We start from the raw sequence: 21,670 nt of genomic DNA, 5'->3' as shown, positions 1-21,670 counted from the left end.
ATTTTTATTTTTATAAATATTCTACGAGTCTGATCAAAGAAATAAATAGGATATCCAAAACAACTAAGAGCATTACAGACTTTTAATATTAAAAAGTAGCAATCCAACCTCCTATAATCTAAGTTACCAAACAACTACTAATTTTTGACCTTCGACTTTTTACGATCTATAATCTACGAGTTGTTTTCCACGATCCCAGCTAAAACAAACATGATCTGACTTATAGCATTTAATTTAGCTGTCTAACCTTAATTTAACTAGGTTTAACAAAATATTATAGCACATGTTGGCAACCTTAGTACTTGAACCAAACAGCCCTCAAAAGACCCCCAAGAAACCCCCACAGAACTCCCCCTTCGTGCCGTTCGCCGCCTCCGCCGTCTGCTCCATTCCACCGCTGCCCCTCGCCAGTCGCCAGTTCGCCACCCTCCCGAGTCCCGTCTCCCTCCCCGAAGGGGTGCGGACGCCCCACCCTTCCCGATGGCCGCATCTCTTGTCCACGCCGTAGCGGCCCCGCTCCCGAGCCCCGTCCAGCCCGCCCGCGCGGGCGCGGCGGCCTTCCACCCCCTCGCATCCGCCCCGTCCCTACGCCTCGCGCGCTCCTCGTTCTCCGCCTCTCGACGCCGCCTCGAGGTTTCGCTCCGGGCGGTCTCGGCCGGTCACTGTCTCTCAGGGAGGGGCGCACTCCGGGGTCGCCGCGTCGTCGCTGCCCTCGCGGGGGAGGAAACCGTGAGTCAACCCTCTCCGAGATCCTTGCGCTTGTTGCTATTTCCAGCGGCGAGATTGCCTCTTTTTCAGGCGTGTCTGTTTTGTTTGTGTCTATCTGATCTGCGCAGTTTCAGTTGGTCGACGCCACAACTTTTGGCGTGTTTTGACAAATTTGTTAATTCAGGTGCTTTATTTGACTGTCCTGAATGTAATGCGTAGAGTATTGCCAATGCGACATCTTTGTCATATTACGCCGATGTTGATTGCGATTACTGCATTACTTACGGTCTTTGGGTCAATTTGTTATGCTAAATTTCATGATTTCGTGGCTGAATTTTGGTGCTCAAGTTATCTATTCTACTGCTTGATTCAGGAGGGCTCAGAGGTGGGGGATGACAAGGATAACAGCAACGGCGAGATAAAGCCCGAGGAGGCCCAGGAAGCTTGGAAGGTAATGCTGGAGCAGTTCAAGGCAGAGGCCCTGCGAATGCAGGCCCTTTCAATGCAGGCATATGATGTCTACTCCAAGAGGACGAGGGAGGTGCTGTTGGAAGCCTCAGAGAAGCTGAAGATCCAGGCAGACAAAGCCCAGAAGGACCTCAGCGTGATGGCTACGGAGGTTCGCCAGGAGGGACAGGAATATCTAATGATGGCAGCTCAGAACTCCCCAGATTCAATCAAGGATATCACCGAGACATTCAGGGCTCTTGGCAGTTTGAGTTGGCCATCACAGTATAAGGATTATCATGTGGGCATTCCCTTCGGTATGTAAAAGTGCTCTACATTGGTGGAATTTTCAACGACAATTCATTTCACACACTGAGTGTTGACAAACTTATTTCACTGTGGGAAAAAATGTCTTTGATAGATCATCTGTTGCATTGTCAATTAGCTGTTGCCCTGTTAGCATTTGGTTAAAGTTGTTCATGCACCTGTGTTGTCTCCTGTAGGTACCTTTCTTGCTGTAGGGGGTTCCCTCAACTTCATGTTGACTGGAAGTACCTCTGCACTTCGTTTTGGTATTGTTCTTGGCTTGGCATTGCTGGCTCTGGGTATCTCAAGTTTGAGATTACAAAGAAAAGGTCGTCGGCCTCGTCTTCTATTGAAAGGGCAAGCGGGTTAGTTCATTTCTACCCATTATCTCTTCCTTGCTGTAGTTTTTATGTGCTTTTCATGATTATAAGAGCCTTAGGAGAAGCATACTTGTGGTCTTTAACTTGTGTTGATATGCATGTTGTATATGCGTATTCAACGTGCTTGTAAGGTTCGTAACCTCAACATAAACAGAATATAATAAATATAAGATAAAATAGAAGGATTATCGGTGGAAGTATCAAACTCAGAAGGTTAGATTCCACAAACTGTTTGTTCTCTCCACTAATAAGTTATAATTTTTTTGTGCTTTTTGTAAATTTTGTGCTCTATTATTTTCACCTAATTATGCCAATTTGATAAGCATAGCTTCCTTAATGTTTCTTCCTAAAATCTTGTGCTATAAGAGAGTTCAAAATCCACTGTTTTGATAGGTTTTTTTCCTAGTGAGGTGATATATGTCCACTGTTCCATTATGCATACTAATCAGATTTCTCATAATTATGATAAAAGTAAACTCAGTGGCTGCTTCCAGCTATAAATTGTTTCAATGGTTACTGTAACACAGGATCAAACTTTCATGTATCCAACAACAAAATTAATAGAGGTTAATTTCAAAAGATTTTGTATGCACTGCATCTTAAATTGTGTAGCTTATGATAAATATTTTAGGTTAATTTAGTGGTAAAACTAATAGCGGTATGGACAGATGAACATTTTTAACTTCCAGTTTCCTATTCATGTGGGATTTAGGAAGTGCTCTTGGTCTGTCCAAACTTGACCTACCATTCTACAATTCAATATCCATCCTTAGTATTATGGTTTTGAACTTGATTAAAGTTTATGCTACCACAGCTAGCTAAGTTCATCGCCATATTCTGATGTTTTCCATTTGCGTTACAAAAGTACCATTTTTCCTGTTTGTGTATCTTAAGTTTATTAAACAAGATTTCTACAATGATCTATTTTGATGTCACAAGACAAAAATATTTATCATAGGTGCATCACATCCAAGCTTTCAACTGTTTCGCATTAAACATGCTATGCAATTTTTATATGATGTTACCGTAATGATGGTTTAGTTGTTTGCATTTGTTTGGCTGCGTAATATAAATGATGCTCGATTCAGCACACATTTAATTATCATCTCGAGAAACAAGATGTACTTATCAAATTGTCATTTGAATTCTGATAAGTGATAGTCATAAGCTGTGAAACACAGATACTCCCAGAGTCGACCGTATTAGTATTCGACGCAGTATCTGATACGGATATGGCTTGGATACGTATCCACAGAGTATTAAAAAAAAAATCGGAAAATGACAGATACCTCTTGGATACTTTGTGGATACCTTTGGGATACGGCCTGGCCCAGTAGCAGTCCGGCTTCGGCTTCGACTCCAACTCCGGTCCAGTCGAATCCAAACACTATCAGTTCTGCTCCTTCAACACCACACCGCCTCCCTCTCGCTAGCCACCGCTAGCACACCTTCCTCTCGCCAGTCATGAACATGTTGGCGGCGACGCCCTCCACCACCTGCCAGTCGCCGTCTCTGGCCTTCCTCTCCTACCCGATCGGTCGCCAGTCTCCGCTATAGCCTCTCTGGCTCTCTGCCTCCCCTTCCCCTCGCCTTTGCTCCCCTCCCTCCTCGAGATCTCAGATCTCCAAGGTCACGTGCGCCAACAAACACAAGGCCACACCGCTTCGCCACCGCTCACGATCTTGGCTGCCGCTGCCGCCCGGGGAGATGGCGGGCTTGGGGAAAGCGATGTACGCAGTGGGGTTTTGGATTCGGGAGATTGGCCAGGCCCTTGACCGCCTTGACTACCGCCTTCAGGGCAACTACTTCCACGAGTAGAGTAAGCGTCACCCCCTCCCCCCTCAAAATCAACCTTCCATGTCGATTGATTTTTGCCAACGCTCCACTCGTATTGTGGATTTCATCCTCCAGCAGCGGCCAAAAGGAATTTGCGAATCGGGATTCCCAGCTAGGATTAGAAGCGGTTAGGGGAATGTTGGGTCTGTGCGTCCGGCTAGGTTGGGATTGCCCTTATTGTATTATTGTGCGCTTTTTAGAGTTGAAATGGATCTGCCCTTTTGTGCACTGTGCTCAATTCGTTTTGTAAAATCTAGTGCTGTTTGATGTACTCATGGTTCCATTGATGTTCCGTGGTGGTTGATCATGTTTAGTGTACAAAATTTTATAAAAGTGATTGATTATGGAGGTCAACTCTTAGCTGTGGGGACTGAGGATCACGCTTTTGGTAGTATTGGCTTATACAAGAGGATGCAAATCCTGTAGAACTTGAAGCTCCCAATATGTCAAGTTGTTGTGTGGGTGATTGCAGTGACGGTGTTGAGCTGAATATCTATGAAACCGTTGCAGAGCACCATTCTACTCGACTTCTTGTTTGGAGCTTTTGTAATTACCTGGTGAGTTGGAAAGTTTAGGGCAATCCCTCTCCAATTTGCGGGTAGAATATAGTCCTTTAATATGTTCTAAATCGAGACTTTTAAGTATGTTATGTAATAGAACATGGGAGTAACTTATTACTGTTTTTTTAATAAAAAAATATTAAAAAAATAGTAAAACGTATCTGCATATTGGGTTTTCTGAAAAATGGTGTATCCCCGTATCCGTATCGGTGCTGGATAGGTCATAAGATTGTTATGCTTTTAGCTAGCAGTTTCTTGACGTGTTTGACTTGTGGCATGCAGCAATTGCTATTGTTATCTTCTTCAGGGAATTGTTAGTTCTACTCCAGGTAAACTTTCTAGCATTTAAAGTAACTGTATCTCTAAATTATGATGTTCCCTTGTTATCACATTCATAATTGAATTTGTCTTATCTTTTTTTTCCTATAGATTGGCTGGTTCCCAAATATTTTTATGGTTCTCCTCAGGTTAGTACACATTTAACCTTTTTAATTGATCGAACATCGAAGTATTCTCATTCTACCCTCATAGAAACATGTAGCGATTTATGATGATATTATTTGGGCTCATCACATGTTTATGTGCCTGCAACTGCGTTTCTGTTTGTCTGCCAGACTCAAAAAATGTCTTTTAGTTTCTTACTTTCTGTTACTAGAAGGGGCAATTCAGTATACAAAATTTTCTTTTGATGGATGTGAAAATTTTCCTACCCATTTGCATTTGAACTTTCTGGTAACCTGTGATTTTCTGATAGATCACTTCACAATTTATACTGCCACTCCATTATCCTTCCTAACCATATTATCATGTAAAAATGGATTGTCTTTCTTGATCCATTGATATTCTGTCTCTGTACTACTTAAAGCTACTGCCTTCCGCTACTGTTATATCTGAAAAATGTGACTATGAAACGGAGGTTTACTTCATTATTGACTTGTAGATACATTATTTTGATTTTTTTTTGTGTATTCCACAAATTTTCCTGCTAGGAATTCAGTTGCCTTATAGCACGTCTATACCATTATCCATCTAAAATCTAAAATGTGATGAATGTTTCTTTAAAAGCTTGATATATGTGATAGTTGATGTCAAGCATTAGATAAATGTTATTGATAGTTGGTCATGTATATACTTCATCAACTTAAACATCTGGTACCTTGACTTGAATACTATGTTTCAATTCCCTTGTCTTTATCCTTCAAAATGAGTTCCCTTATCTTTCAGTACTTAAGCTTTTCATGTCTTGTATAGCCACTACGGCCATTTTTCATTGTAACATAAAACTCTTTTATTATATGTGAGACTTATTTTGAATTGTGCTGCAGTGGGACAGTGGCAGCCTTTTACATATATCGCATTGCGACTGGTGGCCACAAAGATCCAAGCAGGGAGAATGATACAGTGAACTAATGGTAATACTCAACATTGATTTACATAATGATATCTTGGTTCATGTGCTCTCCCTAGGACTATAGGACTATTACATGATCCGTGCACTTTGATAACTTAACTAGTTAAATCATGGGTACTATTCAGGACTGAATGATCAGATGATTACTGCAACGTGGATTTGGAAGATTATGGCCCTTTGCTTTCGATTTCCTTCAGCTCATCCAGGCAACCCCGTCTTCTCCCTAATGCTTTGGGGTGTCTGTGTACGGTGACATGGATTCAGAAGAATCGCCTGCTTACTCGTCCCTCGTGGTCACCGCTCCTTTGTTCCTTTACTCATGTAATATAGACGATAGCCTGGAACAACAATAAGAAATGGCCTCTAAAGGTCATGATGGTACCTGGTTGTTTAGTGTTTCTGCTGCATGCAAAGTAGCTGTACTGTAACGCATTCAATATTTAGTGAAATCGGCTAAAAATTTCAACAGCATCCTTTTCAGTAGTTTGCTGCTTGTCCTCAGTTATACTTGGTGGCGATTGTTTTGTTAGATTGTATTTAGCTATACGCTGCTTGAGGCCGACTCCAGCAGCTCGACAAACTCCAGCCCGTACTTCAGCAGCCAGCAAACGAGCTCAAGCGGAGTCTCTATCCATATAGTGACGCTACAGTGAAGCCGATCGGAGAGAGAAATAGGCAGCGGCTGAAGAAAAAAAAAGAGAAGATATTGTAATAGTATTATGAGATGTAGTAGTATTATGAGAGAAAATTTTCAAGTATCGGCTAAAGATGATCTTACACTGTTTGTAATATATTCGCTTGATGCGTATGTCTCCTAAATTGCATTTCATCTAGAAATCTCATTGTGTGGATCTCTAATCGTATTCGATTGGGAGTTTGTTGCGGATTCAAGAAGAGCGCTGCATCGACCTAGAGGCGGAAGACGAGGAAAAGATACAGGAGTGGGTTTTAGTTTTGGAAGTGATTCCTCTTCGCATCTTGGTGAACTGAATCTATTAGTGTTGCGGTGTATTCGGGACGATCAAAGGGAAACCTTTGAGTTTTTGCCCGCCCTTGGTGTTTGCTATCGACATTGTTAGTCTCGGTTGTGCGAGAGTGTCAACATTGTCAGTCTTGGTTGCGTGGGAGGAATAGGAAAAAGAAAGCGTAAGTTCTGTGGAGCAACAGAGAAGATGGATCCAAGTAAGGCAAATCCAGGCAGGGAAGGTAATAAAGGACCTGAAATAGAAAAGTATATGCAGATAGAAAACCTTTTGAGCAGATTAAATCTCACAGAAGAGAGTTTCAACTTGGTTCTAGACAATGATGAAGCCGAGAACTTGGAGCTGGTAGGCAAAGTTCTTGCAATAAACATACTCCATATCCAAACAATAGCATCTGCACTGCAACCAGCATGGGGAAATCCAAAAGGATTGACATTTCGGTCTGCTGGAGACAATATGTTTGTAGTAGAGTTTGAGTCAAAACAAGATCTGGAGAGAGTCGTTGATGGAGCTCCTTGGATTGTCGGCAGGCATGCAGTAGTTTTGTAGAAGATGGACCCGACAAAGAGACCAATAGAGATGGTTTTTAACAGACTCCAGGTGTGGGTTCGAGTACTAGACCTCCTGTTCAAACTGATGAACAAGAAGTGGGGGGAAGTGATTGCAAAGAAGATCAGCCCTAAACTGATTAGATTGGATGTTGATGAAAAAGGAAAACCAAGGGGGTCTACACTCAAGACGAGAATAGCCATAGATATCACAAAACTATTGATGAGATGGATTACAATCACACCAAAAAGCAGGGGTGTGGAGGAGAGGTATGGTTTGTAGTATGAAGACATTCCATTCTTTTGCTTTAGTTGTAATAGAATTGGACACTCGGAGTTGTTGTGTCCAACATTAGGAAAAAGAGATGCTCAGGATTTTCTACCCTACAGTGAGAAGCTAAGGACGCCAGATGATAAGAAGAAGAAAAAAAAGTCAAACTTCCTCTTCAAACAGCAAGAGAGGCTACCCAACTATAGCTAATGATCAAATGTTAGGTCCGCAAAAAAAAAGACTCTCCCAAGAGAAACTATTTAGGGTTTTTTTCCGGGGGTGATCCTTCCCGACAAGGCGATGAACAAGAGGTAACCTCTCCTTTTAAATCAAGATATAAGAAAGAGGAACAAGCTGAAGATGATGGTGAGGAAAGGGCACCAGTGAAGGTGGAAATAAATGATAGAACCTTAACTACAAGAAGACTATTTCATAAAAAGAATGGGAAAATTAGTTTGAGTTTAAAAAAGAGGAAGCCATTGTCTAATGAGAAATTGATAGAGGCCCAATAGTGGGACTCTTGGAAGGAGACACATCTCAGGCTTAGGTTGTGATGAAAGATTTCTCTCTAGAAGAAATGGATTTAAACAAATTGGAAGATATGAATGACAAAAATGGTGACTTGATGGTTTACAACTTACCAAAAAAAGAAAGAAAGAAAGGGAACACGAACTGCAGGGATAATCCAACGAGCAAAAATGAGAATTGTGGCATGGAACTGCTGGGGCCTAGGGAACCGACCGACAATTCAAGGGCTTCTAGAAATGCAGAAGAAAGTGGCTCCCGACATTCTCTTCCTTTCTGAAGCAAAGCTACCGATGAAGAGAATGGAGAGGTTTAGGTGACTTTTGAAAATGCCAAAAATGCTTGCAAGGGATTGTGATGGGCGAATTGGAGGCATTGCAATCTTTTGTAGAAACGAAATCAACTTGGACCTAAGGAATTATTCCAAATATCATATTGATGCTGAAATAAAGGAGGAAGATGGTTTTATGTGGAGACTGACATGAATTTATGGGGAAGCTAAATAAGACAAAAAGGAATTAACATGGAAGCTGTTGAGAATTTTGAAAAACCAACAAGACATGTCGTGGATCTATTTGGGTGACTTTAACAAAATAATCTTCCAGCCTGAAAAGGTGGGTGGTACTCCAAGGACTCAAAAATGTATGGATAGCTTCAGGGAAGCTTTAGAATTCTGTCGCTTATCTGATCTTTGATACAGTGGAGTCAAGTTTACCTGGAGAAACAACAATCATCAAGTAGCTAAATATATACAGGAGGGGTTAGATAGAGTGGTGGCCAATCAAGAATGGTGTCAGAGATTCTCGAAAGCGTTTGTTATACACGGGGACCATTACCATTCAGATCATAGACCATTGGTGGTATATACAGAAGAGATATAGTATAATGATGTGAGGAACCGTCCAGATAATATTCTAACTAATCACTAGGAGGATCATTATTCATACTCACAACCTTAATGATTAACCAGAATATCATCCTAGTAGTCTCGACACGTGTTTTGTACATAAGATCGGAACACATGCCTTTCCAACATATACATCACAACAAAGGTTAAGAAAGAGCGGATGATTAATATTATATTACAGTTCTTAAGCATGCAACAAATTATTACAATTTACAGCAAAAGAAAGTTAGGAGAGACTAAAACATGCTCAACTCCTAAACATCCAAAGGAAACTAAGTAGTGGAAGACTAAAAGCTATACAACGAAAGGAGGATGGAGTCATATACCCTTAGGCTCCATCATAAAAGCACACCAATTGAGTAGGATGCACTACTAATGCCCGCCACCACCCTTGGCATGCGTGAAGTAGCCAAACAACACTTCTTCCTCACATGCAAAACCTGTAGAGCAGCTGAGTGCGAAGGTACTCGCAAGACTTGATCCATATAGGGTACATATAAATAACCCGACTCTAAGAATCATGCATTGAGCTATTAGCAAGGAAACGGCCATAAGGTTAAGTACATTTAATATGCTTAAGCAACCTAGACATATGTGTGAGCACCTATATTTAACCAACATAAACTGAAATCCAACAACTGTTACAAGAGTGTAAAAGGAACCAAAGTAATATAACAGAGCCAACATTAACATTTTCCAACCATCACCCATACCACCATTAACCCACAACGAAACTCTACGATGGTGCGCATGAATAGAAAATATGCTCATGACCGAGAGTGCGATATTTTAAAATATTTTAACACCCTGCAGGGGATACTCTTTTACCCACACGACACGAGGACCATTTGGCTTGTGCCACTCGCTAAAGTGCACACAAGGGGGTACTTATGAAAACCTTTCCCAATAAGCCCCAACTATTTGATACATGCATCGCTCAGCACGGAGGTATCCAAAACTACTCCCGGAGCAAACTAGATACCTCTACAAGCCCGCCTGCTCACACCGTCGATGTTCAGGCCCAAATAATCACAACTACAGAGGTATTCGACTTACCTTACCATTAGATCAGCATGTGGTGAGTACGGTAAGTGCTTAAGCCAACGACGACTAACGATCAGTGCTTAATCGATGCAAAGCGATCTACGGTATCCGGGCTCCCTCCCCGAACTACCTCGAGAACCACCTCCAAGGCAGATGATACCCCTAACACCGCCCACATCTCGTCTCATCCTCACCACTCATCCAACCATCATCAATATTTGCAGTATAAACCATAAGTAAACCTATAGCTCGCGAGGGATGGAACTGTCCACCACTCGACTTATACCGGTGACCTATGCACTGCTAAGCATCTCATATTACTTTTATATTAACAACATTATATGAAGCCCATGTTACAAGGATACAGATTCATCATTAAGTTAAGGTAGAGATCATACATCAACATAAGTTCTACCCATATCGACCCGATATTGACTCACTAAACATGCAAACATACATAAAGCATAATTTATCAATTTAGACTCCACAATTCATTCAAATGGTGCAATATGCTTAGATACTTGCCTTGCTGCTCAGATGACCGTCTGATGCTCCCCATACAACACTCACAGAACTCGGGAAGGTTGGTGTCACCTTCAACCACGGCTGGATCACGTGCTGGTTCTTCGTTCACTAAACAAAAACCTATGCAATGATGAGCATGAATGAAGTGCAACAATGTATGCCACTATATGCATATGAAGAAAGTTATGAAAAGTATGCTTTATAATGCATGATCATTTTTCTCAGTTAAAATAAGTCATAAGAAGACTAGCAAAATTAGATTCATCAATTTTGGACTTGTAAAGAATGAACATGAATTGATAAAGACTTAACCTAATTAATTCATCCTAAAACGTTTATTAATTATTTAACAGCTGGGGGCATTTTTAATAGGTAGAGAAAGTTATTATAAAACCAACAAAATTAGTTTCATAATTTTTGGAGCTACATAGAATTTATTATGAATTTTGCAAGCCTTACATCGCTTGATAAACAGTAACTGCGGAGCCTCCGCGAATTTGTACGGAGACTCCACATTTTTGGGAAGTATCCGCGAATTTTCGCGGAGTCTCTGGACTTTCCAGAACAGCTGTTCTTCGTGGGGAAAAATGACCAATTTGATTTGCGAGCTTCTCCAATCCAAAGAGAGATATGTTTGAGATAGTTTAGAGAGTCTAGAATTTACTCATCAACCTAGCAATACGGTTCCTAACTCAAATCTTCCCAAATCCTTTAATTTAGTCCAAAACCTCAAGAACTCATGAACTTCACAACCCTAACTCCAAATTCAAAATTTATCCAACCAAAATACGGATTCTTGCCATGGATGCCTAGGGGACTCACCCAAGATGCTTTATCGAGCTTGGGGACCGTCGGTTGAAGGAAGAAAGCTCGGAAAGAGGAAGAACATCGGTGCTTCTTGTGCTTCAACAATGAACACCAAAATACATCAAAACCGGCTCGAATCCTTCAGAAAAACAAAAATGAATTGGAGGGATGGATAGCTTACGAGCTAGTGATCGCGTAGACACCACATGCGCACCTCGATTCCTCCTCTTGAGGTGGAATTTTGAGGGAGAAGGAGAGAGTGCTTGAGGGAGAGGGAGAGGGTAGCTGCCCCTTTGCTTTTTTGGCCAGTTGAGCATGGGAGTGAGGGTGGGAGAAAGTGGTTGCACGTGAGGGAGAGGGAGGGATGGTTGGCCGACTCTGGTGGAGCCCACGTGCTAGAGAACAAAGTATTTTCAATGCGATTTTTATTCTTTTCTCTCTCAGATTAGTTTCTCTCATCCGAATGATTTTAAATGAATTGCTCTAGAGTTACAAAATAAAATCATATAAAATTAAATATAATACTTAAGAAGCATAATTATGCCTAATTATGTGATTACGGATTTGGACGTGACAGATGACAGGAGAAAAATACAAGCAAATTTCTTCAAATATGAAGCAATATGGCTACAAGAAGATGATTGTAAAACAATCGTTAACAATACGTGGAATGATGCAGGCTTTGTGGGACATAATACAGTCTAGGAAGCTCTCAGTGATATTGTGCATGAACTGAAAAACTGGGATATGAATATTTTAGGAGACTTAGAGAAGAGAACAAAAAAGTGGAAAGAGGATCTTGAGAAGTGCCGAAGAGAACAAGTTTCCCAAGACAGAATTGATAAGGAGCAATACTTAAGGTATAAACTAGATGGATTGGAGGAAAAAAAATATATCAGAAGGAAATAACGCATGTCAATTGGCTCCAACAAGGTGACCGAAATACACAAAAATTTCATGCGTTTGCTTCTGAATGTAGAAGAATTAATTCAATTAAAAAACTGAAAAAAGAGGGTGGTTCATAGGTATAAGGACTTCCTAATCTAAATAATTACATTGTTGATTATTACTCACAGTTGTTCTCTTCTAATGTAGTGAATACAACTTGTGACTTTATAAATGCAGTGCAACCAAAGGCGACTAGTGATATGAATGAATTGCTGTTGAAGGAGTTCTCTAAACAAGAAATAAAGAAGGCTCTAGATCAAATGGGGGATCTGAAAGCTCCAGGTCCAAATGGTATGCCTGCTATCTTTTTTAAAGAGATTCTGGGATATTGTGGGAGATAAAATAATAAATGAAGTGTTAGGGATTCTTAAAGGTGGTCAAATGCCTAATGCATGGAATGATACAAATATTGTCTTGATTCCTAAGATTAAAAATCCTACCAATTTAAAGCAGTTAAGGCCAATGAGTTTGTGCAATGTAGTGTACAAATTTATAGCCAAAGTAATAGCAAACCGCTTGAAATGCATTCTCCTTGAAGTTATTTCGTTGAATCAAAGTGTTTTGTTCCACAGAGATTAATTTTGGATAATATCTTAGTTGCCTATGAAGCGACACACTACCTAGGAAACAAAAGAAATGGAAGAGAGGGGTTTGCTACGATCAAGCTGGACATGAGTAAGGCTTATGATAGAGTTGAATGGGATTTTCTCTAGAAAATTATGTTAAAACTGGGTTTTTATAGAAATTGGGTTAATCTAATTCTGAAATATATTACAACAGTGAAGTACATAGTAAAGATAAATGGTGACTACACAAGGGTGATAGTTCCACATCGTGGCCTATACCAAGTCGATCCATTATCACTCTATTTATTTGTTGTTTGTGGTGAAGCATTTTCATCTACAATGAATAAGGCAAAGGAACAAGGAAGAATTCAGGGGGTGAGAATCTGTAATGGTGCACCAAGCTTAACCCACCTATTTTTTTTAGATTATTCTCTCTTATTAATCAGAGCTGATCGACAAAATGCAAGGGTGGTGAAAAGCATTCTAAATTGTTATGAGAAGTGCTCAGGACAATTAATTAATAGAGAGAAGTCAATAATTATATTTAGCAACAATGTAAAGGCCGTAGTGAAACAGGAAGGGCTGTCCAAACTGCAAGTTAATGGCGAGACAACTAATGAAAAGTATTTGAGGCTTCCGGTATATATTGGGAAATCAAAAAAAAAAAAGAAGACTTTTGAATATTTAAAATAGAAGATATGGAAGGTTGAAAGGAGAAAATATTGTCAAAGGCTCGAAAAGAGATCTTGATTAAGGCAGTAGCACAAGCAGTGCCAATCTATGCAATGTACTGTTTCTATCTAACAAAAAACTTTTTGTGATGAAATCACAAATATGATTGTCAGATTCTGGTGGGCTCAACAAGATAATGAGCATAAAATTCATTGGTTGAGCAAGGAAAAGATGATGAAACCGAAGTGTTTGGATGGTTTGGGTTTTAGAGACTTAAATGGATTTAATCTTGCAATGTTGGCAAGGCAGGGATGTAGAATTATACAATACCTAGAATCAATATGTGCACAGGTGCTCAAAGCAAAATACTTCCCAGATGGAAACATATTGAATGCAAAGGCAAAAGTTGGGATTTCTTATGCATGGAAAAGCATCCTAAATGGAATACAACTACTGAAGAAAGTACTCGTATGGAGAGTGGGGGATGGCGCACGAATCAAAATATGAGATGACCCATGGTTGCCGAAAACAAACTCAAGATTTGTGAGTACAGACAGGAGCACATGCCTCTTAACAAAAGTAAATGAACTTATTAATCCTGTGTCAGGCCAATGGGACGTATAACTGATAAATGGCATCTTTAAATGGAGTAAACTTTGGAAAATTAAAGCCCCCAATAAGGTGAAGCATTTTCTATGGAGATTCTCCCATAATAGTCTTCCTCTATTTCTGAATATCAAGAGAGATGTGTCGATATTGATACAAGATGCGTAATATGTACACGTCTTGATGAAGATGGTGGTCATCTTTTCTTGAAATGTAAGAAAATTAAACAAATATGGAGAGAATTACATCTATAAGAGGTAATACTAAAGCTATCTTTGTGCGGTTATGCTCTGCAAGTGCTAGATGAAATATGGTTGTTACATGAAGAGATAAAATTGAAGGTAATGATTTTATTTTGATACTGGTGGTTTATACGAAATAAAGTAAATGCTGGGGAAGCCCTCCCTTAGAATGATGAAGTGGTTCTCCAAGTGAATGCTTTTGCAAGAGAATTTATGGAGTTTGCTGATGTAGAGAAACGATTTGAAAAATAGACCGTTCAATACCATTGGAAACCACCGGCAGACAATATGCTGAAGATAAACACGAATGGCTCCTACTGTTAGAAAACTAAGTCTGGAGCATGGGGAGCCATACTGAGAAACGAAGAAGGGAAACATCTTTTGGTAGCAGCCGGAAGGATTGATAATGTACAGGATACGACACAGTCTGAAATAATTGCATGTGCTGAAGCACTGAAGTTGGTTAATCAATTTGGTGTAGACCAAGTCATTCTGAAAATAGATGCCGCAAACTTATGCCAGATTCTACGTGATGATATTATTGACTTTAGTGTTAATGCTATTGTAATATGTGAAATTAAGAGCTTATTGTATTTTCATTTAAGACTTATGAAATAATATATTGTAAGAGAGATTATAATAGACTAGCATATGAACTAACCAAGTATGGAGCAAAATTGGAATCCTCTACCCCGATTATATGTACAGAGGAGTTTTCATCTTTCATCCGTAACTTAGTCTAACTGCTTATGATATATAAGAATAATTTTTTTAGTTTTTTTAAAAAATCTCATTGTGAATATTGCACTGCGAGTTGACTTCCGTGGTACGTAAAGTGAATTTTGGATCATTGCTAAGGTTTGCGCCGTTCAAGCATGCTTTCACATCGTGGGACATGCCACTGCGGCACTACGGCCATTCCCCTTCGATTGTCTTGGAGAGATGAACGTGAACCAATGTTGGTCAACAAAGGGCATGTCAGCGTGGTGTTTTTTATGTTATCACATCACGGACGCGTCAGGTATACGTCTAATCTAAGTGTTTTTTATGGAAAGGAAGTCTAGTCGAACTGTTTCGATTCACATGATGCCGGTCTTCAGGGAGCTAAGGTGAAAGTTTATCCGTGATGTCTACCTGCTCACGTGTAATCAACTTGTTTCTTTACTTCACTCCATTTCTATTCTGCAAGTGGCATTTTTTTCCCTGAGACCTCGACATGTTCAACCATTCCTTGCACATTTATGTATTAACACGTCCACGTGATGCCTTGATGATCTTAATCCCTTTGTTGAAATAAAATATTACCGGAACTAATATCCTATTTAACAGAACTTGGAGATTTATATAGGATTCAAAGTTTGTAAGATAAAACAAAGTAAATTAAATATATATTTAATTAAAATAAAAATAAGATGTCACAACTAAAAACACTTATTCTATCCGTCTATAACTCTAACTTCAAGAATTAATACAGATAGAGATAACCTGCTTTGAAAATTTTAGGGTAAAATTTCACGAAACAAATTCTAATTGGTCTGCTCCATGGCAACATCATGGGCAGGCCTGCCTCTGACCCGCGTAGGTTGCCACTCACTCGCTAGTCACTAACCAGATCAGACTGCTGCGACGGTGATTACACGTAACAGAATTTACTGCGCAAATCATCCACGTGGATGCTGGGCCAGCTGAGCTGCTATGCTACTGAAGGGGGTCGTGGATGACGGATTCCCAGCCGAAGCAGCCGTCCAAGAACTCCAGCACCGGATCAGAAGCGTAGCAAGGCGTTGCGCTTGGCTCCTCCACTCGGGCCGTGCCGTGCCATTCGTGCGTCTGCGCCTCAAACCCCACCTCCGACAACGCCGGCGACCACCATCCCAGCGACAACTCGCTATCGCGGAACCACTGCTCCGAGGCAGGCGAGCCTCTGTTTGCGTCGACTGATCCCCAGGCGTTGGAGCCGGAGTCGACGACGGTGGGCGGTGGTGCCCCTCCCTGGCACGCGGCGGCGCCCCTGCACGTGTGCTCCCCGTAATAGGCGATCTCGTACGCCGCGGGCTCCTGCGTCCGCTGCACCCGCCGCGACGCGGTGCACCCCTGGTGTCTGTACGCGCACCGGTAGTAGAGCCTGCAGGAGATTTAACAACATCCATCCAGTCAATTCGCCGATTCAGCCACATGTGTGCAGTACATTGTTTGTGCTTGCTACCACGACAGCACAAAAAAAACTCATCGAAAGGGGACGGGTTGTTGCCTCGGGTGCTTGCGGCCGTTGATGTCCTTCTGCCCGTACTTCCTCCAGATGAAGCCGTCCACCATCGTGCCGCTCCTCACCTCTCTGAGCGGCTCTGCGCCGCGCGCCCTGCGAAGTTGAACGGCAAATTGTTACTATCACTGCCTCTTCAGTTGCTAAACGATGTAGTACAAGGCTATCGTGTAAGAGGGAAACGGTGGCCGAACCTTCTTTTGGGCGGCGGCACCAGAGGACGAGAACATGATGCTGCTGCGTCCTCCCGCTCGACCGCCTTCCTCTTCTTGCCGTCGGTGGCCCTGAGTGCGGCGACCACGCGGCCGCAGCAGCGGATGATCTCCGCGGTGAGCTCCTGGTGCTCCCACGGCGGCGACGCCGGGGACGCGGCCCGGAGCAGGTCACCGAGGTGCGCCGCGGACTGCTGCCCCATCGTCATCAGCTCCAGCACCACGGCAGCCGGGTTGCCCAGCGCCATCCTGCTACTACTCAAATAAAATGTAACTGCGCTTGCTACTTCGATTCGATGCGTCTAGTTGTCTCGCACTCTCGCGGCTCACTTGTTGGTGTCAGGTTGTGTGTGTGGGCAGAAGGCAGAGGCAGAAGCAGATGAGGCAAAGGCAACGAGCCTGGCTAGGCACAGTATTTATAGGCGTTGGATCGGCAAGGGAAGGGAAGCCGCGCCGAAGAAGGAGCAATAGTCGGTCAGCGATCGAGCCGAGTGGAGCGCTAGGCGACAAGCCTACCCTGCTTTCCTTCTTTTTTGTTTTGGCTGCAACAGGTTACTCACTCTGCATCTGACGTACACAACCAGAGCTAGCTCCACGTTGGCGTCATCTCACTCACTAGCTACGCGCCTGCCGTTTTTCTCGGATCAGCCCGATCCCTATGGCCCTATATATCTCCGAGCCCTGCTCTTCTCACTCCATGAGAGGCCAGCAGCAAACGGATGATTAAACTAGGAGAAGAAACTAGTTTATGATCACCGAAAGCTAGTCTAGTCGTCGTAGATACGCTCACACGCAAGGGGACCCGGAGCCTCATTGTCACATGGAGCATACATACATGTTGATGCCGTAGCGGTTAGCGTCAAGACGTGTTGCACCCTTGTTTATACGTCGTGAGATGAAGCGTTGGACGTCACATGTGTTCGGTTGAGTTCAATTCAGTTCACTGTTTCGCGGCACACGGTTGATCCTATATAGCGTTTCTTATTAAGACTCTCCCTTGATTAACTACAGGACACCACGGCGATAATGACACATGCATACGCGCGCGCGGAGAGATAAAAAGAAGAAAGAAAACAAGGGCATGTTTGGCAGCTTTAGTTCTAAGAATTTTTAGCTATATGAATATATGGAATTGGAGCTATGAGTATTTTGATAAGCTATCTTATTTTTATTTTAAACTAAAAATAAAGATTTAAATCACTTTATTTTAGTCTATAATCTCAAAATTTGATGTAGAGCTGACAAGTGCCCCGAGATTCTGTGTAGGTACCACAAGAAATCTGACTAATGATGATGATAGGGTATCATCATGGTATAACGATTTTTTGTCACATCATAATAATAGTGATGTATTTTTCACGTCACGCGCTTCATCACGGAATCTGTGTCATAGAATGTATTTAGTGATGAAACCCACAAAATCGTTATAAAACATGCGGCATTTTATGACGATTTCACTGTCGTCATGGAAGATAGGGTATTCTGTGACTGTTTTATTTGTCATATAGTGTCCTATTAAATGTCATTATTAGTGCGTGTTTCGTCACTAAAATTTGTGCAGCCACTGTCTATATGTGACGAAAAGCGAAACCGTCACACAAACCGTGATCGTTGTGACTAGCACTCTAGTAGAGTATATAGAAAATTTTGATGATCTGGTGCATCAGCTGCTAGCACACGATTCCACTATGAGCAAATCTATTATCACCAATAGATTTATAGATGGCTTGAGGGGTGATATAAAGGCAGTTGTTTTACTTCATAGATCCATAGACCTGGATACTGCTAGCTCTTTGGCCCTGTTGCAGGAAGAAGTTTTGCAAGAGTCTCCAAGGAGAGATTACAAGAGGGTTGAAGGAGTACCATATCATAAAAGTTCTATCAAGACCTCTCAAAACAACCTATCCTCTGCACTGAAAAGTTTTGCACCAACTGCACAACTTGATGAAAGAAAGGGCTCTTTTAATGGCAGTATGTCTAAGCATCACAACTCTGAAGATAAACTTTCTGCTTTGAGGGCCTCAGAAGATCTAAGGGTTTATGTTTCAAATGTGGAGAGAAATGGGGTCTTAATCACAAGTGTGTTTCAACAGTCTCTCTTAATGTAGTTGAAGAAATTTGGCAACTATCTTTTGAAGATACAAACAACTCAGATTTAGCTGAAGAGGCAGTACAAGATTCCAAAGAAGATTTGATGGCCATCTCTCACCAAGCTATAACTGGCATTGAAGGAGCAGGAACTATCAGAATACCAGGTTATCTTACTCAAAGTGAGGTGATTATGTGGTTGATTCTTGTAGCTCTCATTGCTTCATTAATGAATAGTTTGCATCTTCTATGAGTGGCTGGAAGAAATTGAGTAAACCTTTGAGGGTTAAGATAGCAAATGGTGGACTGCTGATTTGCACTCATGAACTGATTGCTCAAAATTGGGGTGTTCAAGGACACACCTCCTACAATAATTTTAAAATTCTACCTCTCCATTGCTATGATATTATTTTGGGAATGGCTTGGTTGGAAGACCATAGCCCTATAAAGGTGCTTTGGGTGGAGAAATGGTCGACATTTCAACATAAAGGAGTTATGTTGAAGATTCAAGGCATCAAACCTGTTGTTCAATTGGGTGCACCTCTGAACAATTATCAATTAGAGGCTATATAGAGAGCAGATGGTCAAATTCATGTCATACAGCTGCAACCTATCAATTTTGATGAGGCAGTCCCTAGTAAGTGGCATTTGAAAGTTTAGCAACTGGTTCAGAAATTTGCACATATGTTCAGTGCTCCAGTTGGACTTCCACCTAAGAGAACAAGTGATCATGCTATACCATTTATGCAGAGAGCACAACCATTCAGGTTGCATCCTTATAGATATAATCCTTCTCAGAAGGATGAGATTGAGAAGCAAGTGGCTGACCTGTTACAGACTGGTATGATTCAATTGAGTACAAGTCCCTTTGCCTCCACAGTTCTGCTGGTCAAAAAGAAAACTGGTGAATGGAGGCTTTGTGTTGATTATAAGAGACTCAATGCTTTGACCATCAAGAACAAATTTCCCTTAACAATCATAGATGAACTATTAGATGACTTGTTCGGTGCATGTTGGTTCACTTCACTGGATTTGAGAGCCGGGTATCATCAAATCAGAATACAAGAAGGAGAGGAGTTTAAGACCGCTTCCAAACACACCATGGGCATTATGAGTATAAGGTTATGCTATATGGTCACACAGGAGATCTTGCAACGTTTCAAGGGGTAATGAATTCAGTTCTAGCTCCTCTTTTATGCAAATGTGTTATAGTCCTCATCGATGATATACTTATCTAGAGTAAGACTTGGGAAGACCATTTGCAGCATATCCAACAAGTGTTTGAAATTCTTGAAGCAAATAGCCTTAAGGTGAAATTTTTTAAGTGTTGTTTTGCTCAATCCAAATTAGCCTATCTAGGCCACATCATCAGTGCTGAAGGTGTGCAGACATATCCATCCAAAGTTTCCATTGTCAAAAATTGGTCTACTCCTGCAAGTGTGAAAGATGTGAGAAGTTTTTTGGGTCTAGTGGGGTATTACAGGAAGATTATAAGGCATTTTTGTCAAATAAGCAAACCACTTACAAACCTTCTCAGGAAGGGGGAACTCTTTGTATGGAATTAGGCCACCGAGGAAGCTTTTCAGGCATTAAAGACATCTTCGATCACTGCACCAGTATTGGCTATGCCTGATTTTAACAAACCCTTCATTGTTGAGACAGATGCTTCAGATAAGTGTATTGGGGCTGTGCTTCAACAAGATGGCCATCCAATTGCCTTTGTGAGCAGATCCTTGGGACCAAAGACACAAGGGCTGTCAACATATGAAAAGGAGTACCTTGCAATAATTTTGGCAGTGGATCATTGGAGATCATACCTCCAACAAGCAGAATTTCACATCAAAACCGATCAGAAAAGTTTTGACTCATTTGGAAAATCAAAGGTTGTCTACTCCATGGCAACATAAGGCCATGACTAAGCTATTGGATCCCCAATATACCATATCTTATAAGAAGGGTTCAGACAATAGTGTTGCTGATGCTCAGTCCAGAGTCTCTCATGGAGAAAGTGTAGAATTATCCTTGATCTTAGTTTCTTATCGAGTTTGGTTAGAGGAAGTCATAGCTGCTTACCCACAAGATGAAGCAACCAAAAAACTGTTGGCTGAATTGACCATCAAGGGTGGACTGGGCTCATTCTGTCTAAAGGGAGGATTGATAAGATATAAGGATAGGATTTGGCTCCCTAATAATGCTGAATTGCAAAAGAAAGTGTCACAAGCCCTTCATACTAGTGCTATTGGAGGTCATTATGGATTTGAAGTCACTTACAGAAGAATCAAACACCTCTTTGCTTGGTCCAAGATGAAACAACAAGTAAAAGAATTTATTTCTAGTTGTCAGATCTGCCAACAAGCCAAGGCAGAGAGAGTACCTTACCGTAGATTATTGGTTCCATTACCAGTTCTAGAGGATACTTGGCAAGTAATCATGTGAGGAACCATCCAAACAATATTCTAATTAATCATCAGGAGGATCATTATTCATAATTCAACCTCGACGATTAACCAGAATCCTGTTCTAGTAGTCCCGGCACGCGTTTTGTGCCTAAGGATCAGAACACATGCCTCCAACATAGTACATCACAACATAGCTTAATAAAGAACAAGTAATAAATATTTATATTAAAAAATTAAGCATGCAACTTATTACAACAATTTATAACAAAGTGAGCTAGGAGGAAACAAAAACCCCTTAACTCCTAACTATCCAAAGATCTAAGCAGCGGAAAGAATAAACTAGACAATAAAAGAGAGTGGAGCCACATGCCCTTAGGCTTCACTCTACAAGCTCGAGCTTCGGAGTATGATGCACT

The 21,670-nt window shown here is 41.3% G+C and overlaps 2 protein-coding genes across 3 annotated transcripts; one reads left to right on the top strand and one right to left on the bottom strand.

Moving 5' to 3' along the window:
• Positions 1-332: 332 nt before the first annotated feature.
• LOC133923391 (protein FATTY ACID EXPORT 3, chloroplastic-like) lies at positions 333-6,119 on the top strand. 2 transcript variants are annotated; one of them, XM_062368706.1, is made up of 7 exons: positions 334-729; positions 1,082-1,472; positions 1,659-1,826; positions 4,520-4,566; positions 4,667-4,704; positions 5,563-5,649; positions 5,774-6,119. In XM_062368706.1, exons 1-6 carry the CDS (start codon positions 481-483, stop codon positions 5,645-5,647), a joined length of 978 nt encoding a protein of 325 aa, XP_062224690.1. In that variant the 5' UTR covers positions 334-480; the 3' UTR covers positions 5,648-5,649; positions 5,774-6,119. The 2 variants fall into 2 exon arrangements, with proteins under 2 accessions (XP_062224697.1, XP_062224690.1); XM_062368713.1 differs by lacking the exons at positions 4,520-4,566; positions 4,667-4,704; positions 5,563-5,649; positions 5,774-6,119 and adding an exon at positions 4,150-4,371 and having other exon boundaries at positions 333-729.
• A 9,549-nt stretch (positions 6,120-15,668) lies between these two features.
• LOC133923379 (transcription factor WRKY45-2-like) lies at positions 15,669-17,147 on the bottom strand. The gene is made up of 3 exons (XM_062368696.1): positions 16,750-17,147; positions 16,544-16,651; positions 15,669-16,417 (listed from the first exon to the last, which is right to left on the bottom strand). The coding sequence occupies exons 1-3, from the start codon at positions 17,013-17,015 to the stop codon at positions 15,991-15,993; spliced, it is 801 nt and encodes a 266-aa protein (XP_062224680.1). The 5' UTR covers positions 17,016-17,147; the 3' UTR covers positions 15,669-15,990.
• Between the last annotated feature and the right edge of the window lie 4,523 nt (positions 17,148-21,670).

The sequence above is a fragment of the Phragmites australis genome, chromosome 1, assembly GCF_958298935.1.
Source record: "Phragmites australis chromosome 1, lpPhrAust1.1, whole genome shotgun sequence".
Classification (NCBI taxonomy): Eukaryota; Viridiplantae; Streptophyta; class Magnoliopsida; order Poales; family Poaceae; genus Phragmites; species Phragmites australis.
Note: the sequence above shows the minus strand (reverse complement) of the source record. Positions and strands in the feature narration are given on the sequence as shown.

Excerpts from the sequence above, each read along its gene's own strand:
- LOC133923391 (XM_062368706.1), top strand. The coding sequence starts at position 481 with ATGGCCGCATCTCTTGTCCACGCCGTAGCGGCCCCGCTCCCGAGCCCC. Across the intron at positions 730-1,081 it reads CCCTCGCGGGGGAGGAAACC|GAGGGCTCAGAGGTGGGGGA; the intron begins GTGAGTCAACCC and ends TGCTTGATTCAG. Across the intron at positions 4,705-5,562 it reads ATTTTTATGGTTCTCCTCAG|TGGGACAGTGGCAGCCTTTT; the intron begins GTTAGTACACAT and ends ATTGTGCTGCAG.
- LOC133923379 (XM_062368696.1), bottom strand. The coding sequence starts at position 17,015 with ATGGCGCTGGGCAACCCGGCTGCCGTGGTGCTGGAGCTGATGACGATG. Across the intron at positions 16,652-16,749 it reads GTGCCGCCGCCCAAAAGAAG|GGCGCGCGGCGCAGAGCCGC; the intron begins GTTCGGCCACCG and ends TCAACTTCGCAG. Across the intron at positions 16,418-16,543 it reads AACGGCCGCAAGCACCCGAG|GCTCTACTACCGGTGCGCGT; the intron begins GCAACAACCCGT and ends AATCTCCTGCAG.